Source organism: Chenopodium album, chromosome 7, assembly GCF_948465745.1.
Source record: "Chenopodium album chromosome 7, dcCheAlbu1.1, whole genome shotgun sequence".
Taxonomy (NCBI): Eukaryota; Viridiplantae; Streptophyta; class Magnoliopsida; order Caryophyllales; family Amaranthaceae; genus Chenopodium; species Chenopodium album.
In genome coordinates this window covers 51,943,387-51,951,189 of record NC_137840.1, presented here as the reverse complement: position 1 = coordinate 51,951,189, position 7,803 = coordinate 51,943,387, and the positions used below count along the sequence as shown (strand labels likewise).

The 7,803-nt window shown below is 35.1% G+C and overlaps 1 protein-coding gene across 1 annotated transcript; it reads right to left on the bottom strand.

Annotated features, from left to right (window-relative positions):
- Positions 1–2,482: 2,482 nt before the first annotated feature.
- Positions 2,483–7,511, bottom strand: LOC145637906 (O-fucosyltransferase 30-like). Its single transcript, XM_081688909.1, has 2 exons — positions 6,986–7,511; positions 2,483–3,928 (listed from the first exon to the last, which is right to left on the bottom strand). Exons 1-2 carry the CDS (start codon positions 7,396–7,398, stop codon positions 2,899–2,901), a joined length of 1,443 nt encoding a protein of 480 aa, XP_081545035.1. The 5' UTR covers positions 7,399–7,511; the 3' UTR covers positions 2,483–2,898.
- Between the last annotated feature and the right edge of the window lie 292 nt (positions 7,512–7,803).

Genomic DNA, 7,803 nt, shown 5'->3' with positions numbered 1-7,803 from the left:
CACACTAGGACTGGCAGGAGCAGGGGCTGTAATCAGAGATAATCGTGGGATCTTCATCAAGGGCTTTGCTGCTCCTCTTGGTTTATGCTCTGCATTCGAGGCAGAATTAGCTGCTGTTGAGATTGGCCTTGAGATGGCAAAGGCAATGGGCATACAGAAGCTACACTTACAGTTGGATAATCAAGCTTGCGTGGAGGCTCTAAGAATCCAGTTACCCAAAGAGGGGAGTGCTGTCATATGTTAAATAATTGTCACAGGTTATTAAATTGGGAGGGTTGGTCTGTTTTTGTTTTTCATTGTAATCGGGAAGGGAATAAAGTGGCCGATAGTTTGGCTAACTTAGGTGAAGTGGCCGATAGTTTGGCTAACTTAGGTGTCATCCAATCGGATTGTGTGATTTATTTCGATGTTCCGCCATCGAAAATAAAGCACCTACTCCATGAGGATATCGTAGGAGTGGCCTTGCCACGAATGGTTGTATCTTAGTTGTTATTGTGTACGGGTTCTCCCATATTTGCATAAAAAAAAAATAAATTACATTTTAAAAATCTAGAAATAGAAAGTATCTTTTCCTATTATGCATGGTATTTATATACACGTGTGTTGAAACGATTTCTGATTTCTGCTAATCGTTTTTTGACTTAAACGTCATTTTAAAACAAATTATCTGTAAATCATTTTAAATAAACATAGGTTAATTATTTTTCATACGATTGTGTTCCGTTTTTATTGAAAATTAGATAACGTGATAGTATCCCATACATTATGTCTAATTTTATATACAAAAACTTATTATCACTCATTTTTAATTTTTAAAAAATAAAGAAGCTCAAATATTGAGCTCATATCCATATTCAATAGAAAATCAAATTATAAAACAAAATTAATAGTTACATTAAACGAATGTACCAAATGTACTTAAAATTCAAAATACTTGCATTCGATAACAACACAACTCTTAGATACTAACATTCGCAACCAATTTTTTTGTATACTTTATAGGAATAAGCATTTATCTACATCCAGTTTTTGTGAATTGGGCTATCGCGACATTACTTTTACACATTTGTTTATAAACCATAGCAATAATTTTTTCTGCTTTATTACAATAGCAATAATTTTTAACAATAACTATAGCAATTACTATTACACGTTTGCTTATACTACAAATTATCAACACTCGGTTCTACTTTATTGGGCTATCGCGCGCATAAAGAGTTTAATATCAATTCTCAAAACTAAACCCAAAACCCAACCTACAAATGAATCGAATTAGTAACACATTTATTATAAACTAAAATTAATAACACTCTATTCGTGTTTATTGGGCTATCGCGCGCGATGGCTCAACTAGTTTATGACAAAAAAGAATAAGATTAAAAGAATAATAATAATAATAATAATAATAATAATAATAATTTTTTTAAAAAAAAAGGTAATAAATGGGCTCGTTGGGTTTTGATCTCTTAACCTACATGTTATGAGATGTGAGCTAAAACCAAATTAGCCAAGTAACCTTGCATTTATTACATTGCAGCTTAAACTTGTTATACAATTTTTGGATCATAGGGGGTGGGGCCGTGGCCTGACTGGCCACCCCCGGATCCATCAGTGACTACTTTTGATTTTTTCAAATTTTTTATTGTTCCACCTACCCCGCTACCTCCATATTTTATTATTTTGTCCAATTTCTCCTAAAACTCTGCGCATGAAGAAATGGAGCAAGTATTTAAAAACGGAGGGAGTACGTGTTATAATCAAACCCAACATGAGTATAGCTATCAAGTGTTATGCATTACTCATGCATATCTAACACTTCATCAAGTGTTATGCATTACTCATGCATATCAACACTTCATTTAGACTTCCTCATGGTAGCACACGTCTAAATGTGTTCTCATCCCCTTGGACAAAAAATCATTAATTGTTAGGATGCGTAACACAAAAAAAAAAAAATAAAAAAATAAAAAAAAAATAAAAAAAAAATTAATCACTAAGGCATGATCACATGATACCAAGTTACCAACTTTTACTCTCTTAGCATATTACAAGATATACTACCTCCGATTTTTTAGTTGCAACTTCGGGTTGAGTTTAATTCAGGTTGGATGATTGAGTCCTATGAATAACGAGTCAAGTTTAATTTGGGTTTGGGGCATTCTCGAGTGAGTCGAGTCAAATATGGGTTGTATTCAAGTTAGGTCAAGTTTAGGTTATGGTCTGGAATTCTCAAGCCACTCGGGAGTCAGGAGTCGGGTTGATTTTTAAGTTGGGCCGTGTTAAGGTCACCATTTTCTCTACTTTGGTCAGGTCCATTCTTGATCTGGTTCAAGTCGGGGTCTTTGGTCAGTTAGCTTTTAACATCATAGCCTTACAACCATACAGGCCACTACTTTAAATGACTAGGTAGCAACAAGTAAAACGACGCCAAAAAAACCACAGAGAATATAATGGAAACAATTTAAGATTGCATTATGCATACTTTAATAGGAAGCAAAAGAAGACCGTGCTATTCACTCAAACTTGCACAACTCTGAGTCTCTGATCAACAACTTTCAGCTTTCCCAGATAGTTGGACAACTGTAACTGCAATGATTGTGGATCCAGTTCCAACAGTAAACAGCCTGCTTCATGGAAACTGACATCAGTTTCCCAAAATTTTCTACTTCAACTTTTATTGACAAAAAGATTTACATGTAATTATTGCACACCATTGCAGCAATCACCGGGCTTCATGAATTTATCCGTTGCACACCATGCTTAATTTCCAGGAATCCAGCAAAGAGAGACACAGGCTAGTCAGCTTGCAGTAGCCACTGAGACTAGAGTCTCATGAGAGAGTGAATCAATTTGATAGGCAACGTTCAACAATTAAAGATTGCTTCTCAATATATGGAGTCACACTGCAATCTCATCAGAATTTAAACAGACGCTGTTCTTTCTCATCATCTCTATATTTTCTGCAATTGTAGACCCAGCTGTCCCAACAAAACCCAGGGAAGCACAGCTACAAACAGTCTCCTCTATGTAAAGAAGAACATCAAGTGGCTGACGAGAGCAATGGCTAACCTTAGTGCCATCGAATGTAGCTGCAATTTTACTTGCAGTTCTTTTCACAACCTCCTCTCCATCACTCAAGACATGAAGTTTGAACAACTTTGCATTGCTGGCCAAGTCTCCCAGGTAACAGCTGCTCCAATTACTTCTGGGAAGATCAGTCATCACAAAGATATGAATAGGGAGAGAGCCCTTCTGTTTTAAAGCTTCAACCTTCTGCTTAAGCACTGAAAAGGTTCCCTTCCAGTGATTCTTAAATTGCCCATCTAACAACCTTAGTTGTGCACAAAGAAACGGTTTTCTGATGTTCTTTTGGACAAACTCCTTTCCTGCATTAATGATTTCTGGAGCAAATGGCATAAAATCAATCTTACCAAGCAAGGATTGAATTTTATGGTCTCTTGGAGATTCTTTAATGTCAATGTAAAGCTGTGAACCTCTATATGGAGCAGTGAATAAACTTCCAAACACAAGCACAGTTGAAGAATAAGCTTCAGAACCAGGCCCAAGACTTTTATACACATCTCGTCGATGCCTAACATATGAAATTTTCTTTTTTATTTTGAGTTGTTCATCAGGCTGAAAGGAATCCAAACCCCCATCTGAATCATTCTCTTGATATGTCCAGACTGTAGTTCTGCAATCTACATCAATAGCATGCAAACATGTATCTACATTACCATGAAATCCAGATAGAAAAGACCCACATTTCTTCAGATCACTCATCAAAGAAGTCTGGATATTGGGGTCATCTGAGCAAAGAGAATCTAAGCCCACACCACACCACATTGATATGAAATGTCTGAAATCTATTGTTTTAACCACAGTAGATACTGAAGAAAGATCAATAATCTCTGCCATGGATACATACCTGCAGGTGTACATGACAAAATTAGATTTTTTTAAAAAAGATAATAAGAAAGAAGAATTAATCTGCAACAACAATAGCTACAAATCCAGCTATGAGATCTGGCTTATTTCAGATATAAGACAGTATTTCATTTGCTGCAAGCAATTGTTCCCTATTACAGAATACCAAACCAACCAAACATAAAAACAAATGTTCTTATCAAAAGCATGTGAAATTAATATTCATAGTCTTAGTTAACGTAGAACAGGAACTAGATCTATCAGTACATAGAAAATCCATCAAGCAGATTAGATGATAAGACATGAGAATTCCACTAGCATTTTAACACTTTGCGTCACAGTGTCTTTAAAAAACACTAAAGCAATGATTGACTTAGTACTTTCAGCAGAGCAACCCAGAAAATTCAGATTTCTATATCTTGAACGTGAGCATAAACTAGAGAAGAAAAACAATAATAGTGATTGTTTTTCCCTGTCATACAGCACAACATAGATCCCTTATTAATGCAACGATAAACATAGAGATTATACTTCATAGTTCATACATCAGTCTATACCTAAACTCCAAATGTTTGATTGGCAGCTAGGCAGGTCTGACAAAGTGAAGCAAAACCTTTGAGCATAATATGCATCATGGAGAACATGAGCACAAAGAAGGCATCTATGTCCAACTCTTCAGTACAATACTACGAAAGTTGTACATATTCACTTATTCTTGAAGCCAGGAAAGGTTATCAGTTACAAAAAGAGTGACCCTACCTGTTGAAAAAGAAGGCTGTTTTGTGCTCTCATATTGCTCTTACCTAACAAATATACACAGAAAGATAAAGTATTCCTGATGATCATGTCATGCATTTCAGTATTGAAGATACTGGCAGTCATTTGTTTTATACACTATGAAGAGTATGAACTAATTGCCATCTCATAGTGTTATGTTTTATATAGGATTAGAGTGGGCTTGTCTAGGTGTTTACTCACAAGAGGCAAACGGAAAGAGAAAACTTGTGGCTCCGTTACTTCTATAGCTTTTCCCTTAAATGTCCTAATCAGATAAACAAAGTGCGTGAAATTTATCTCATAGCATAAAATATCCTTTTATCGTTTATAGGATTTCTTATCCTCCCTCTCCATAAATTTTCCTACGTTCAATTAATAAGTCTATAGGGAAAAACAATCAGGTAATCTAGCTTCAAGCTTCCATTCCTTGTTTATCATTATGTCATGTTCTAATCAATCAGAACAAGAACTTTCCTGGGGTAGATGTGCAGGTAAAATCAAGACAGGGTTATTATCAATCCAAAGCCAATGAAAGATATTCTGGATCCAGATTTATCCCATTTAGATACTGAGTAATGCAATCCTATACTCTGTACTTAATTTAAGACCTAAATACTTTGATAAAAATAAAGCCACTTTTTTTGGCCATTTTCCATAATAATTACTTCAGAAAAGAATCAGAACTTTATGCAAGAAAATTTGATGGTAATAGAGACAAACTTAAGGAAAGTGTTAATAATTTTTAGGATTTTCCAATAAATTGTTTGCAAAGGGTAGGTCAGGGAGCTGTATACAGAAAAAAAAATTCCAAAAAAAACTATATTAAGGTTTGTATATGGGATACGAGAAAGTCGAGAATAGGATTCCAAAGTTTAAGCCTACTTTGAACCAATCCATTAATATAAAAACTGAAAAAAATAAAATCAGCTGAATAGCTTATTTGACTGTTGTAGATCAGATCTTGATCTAATCCATATAGATTTAATTTGAATTAAATCTATATGGCCCAAAAAAAAAGTAAACTTTGGGAAGTATGTAACCCTAACTCAAATGGGTTCAGTAATTTTGAGCAAAATGTCCTTTAAGTCTCCCCTGCATAGGTTTCATTTGGTAGGTATCAGAGAAAGAAGTGAGCATATTTGTTCTTAAGGAAATAGAGATGCAGCTGTACATTTATATGGGAGGCAGGAAGATAATTTTAGGTAGGCCTAAACGCTTTTTATCCCAAAGTGTGCAATGATGGTCAAATTTAAGTAATTTGGTTTCAGGCATAAAATAAATAGTGATGGCAGCTGTCTGTTTATATGGGAGGCAGGAAGGAAGCCATTCTAAGATAATTTTATGCAGGCCTACACACTTATTATCCCAAAGAAAGTGTGCAAATGTGCAATGTTGGTCAAATTTGGATAGTTTGGTTTCAGGCATATAATTCCATCTTCCAAGCTAAAAAGTTGGTCAGGCTCATTTGGTTCGGTTTTCCCCAAATCTCCCACTGACTCGAAGTGATTTAGAAAGATTCTTTTTTATCGATGGTGATCGGTCATGGTATTTAGCATTGCTTCTTTTTTGGCCAAACCCTAGTTACACCAACTCATGTCTCTCATATCAACTGCTCAAAGATATAAATAAAAAAAACACATGCAATTGTCTCTCATCAAAATTCAATTAACAATCTGAATTAATAAGTAATAACTAAAGATAATTAATCTATATTTAGAATTGCAAAGGAAGTCCTTTGCCAATTTGTTCATCCTAAATTATTTCTTTTTCTTCATAATGTTCATTACCATCAATTAGCAATTGAAGGTGTTACTGGATAGTAATGAATATTTATATGAAAAAACCACAAGTTTTGGCATGAGATTCCATTAACATGGACATTTAAACGATACCTTCCCCGCAAAGTTATACTTGATTCATTCTCATCACCATCATCCATTACCATCTTCCAAACATGCTTCAATTAAGACATTCCTAATGCCATAATTGGAGACCGACAAACCGGAATCATCCATAAGCCTCTAAAACAACAAGTCAAGGCTAGTTTTTCATGAATTTGCGGCATTTATCAACTTATGCATCATTAATACTACAGAAACCCCTAAAAATCATCCATTCTGCCTAATTTTATTGATAATTACAATAAACAAGTTAAAAATGCAACAAAATAAAACCTATAAACTCACATTCATTGAATTTCATTTGTAAACTTGAAAACTACAACAACAAATCACATTCAAATCTAACATCAAAATCAGTAACAAAGATCAATGTAACTAACCTTCCTTCCTTAATCAAATCAATAGCATGATCCCAAACCTCAAGTCGAAGCTCCTTCGGTTCCAAAACCCTAAACTTAGGACAACTACCAAGCGCAACAGCATGATGATCCAAAACAGGAGGAACAACCAAAGTCCGATTAAGAATCGCCGCCATTAAAACAGCGTTTTTGAACTCGGATAGCTGATTGCTGAATCCGCTGTGAGGGGCGTACCATAAGAATTTCTCGACGCTTTTTGCGACGCATTGTGGGAATTGAGAGGAGAGAGATTTGGAGGAGAGTGGAAGAATGAAAGTGGAGATCTCTTGGTAGAAGATGAAGAAGATGAGAGAGAGAATGAGGAGAGAGAAAATTAAGATTGAGCGTTTCGACGCTTGTTTGTTCTTCCACCGTTGTCTTCCGACGCCGGTCATTGATTCACGGCTGCTTTTGATCAGTGTCGGATTTGGTTTTCTTCTATTTGTTGAATGAGTTGTGTAGTGTAGCAGTAATTTACCACTCCTTAGGAGAGGTAATCATTCGGTGGACCGGGTTCGGGCTGGACACCCCCCACAAAATTACCGTAATACCTACAACCCCTTCCCTTTAGTTTTCTATATTTTCTCTCTCCTCGTATAAATTAGTTTTCTTTACTAACATTTAAAAATTCTCTCTTCTCATAATTTTACCACTTTCTTTCTCCTAAACTACTAAAATCTTTTAAATATTTCTTGAAAAATAAATCAAAATGCTCTTAGATCTATACTTGTAAAAGAAAAAATCAAGAAATCGAATAAAATTTCTACGAAAGAACGACTATCAACCAAATTGTAGGAAAT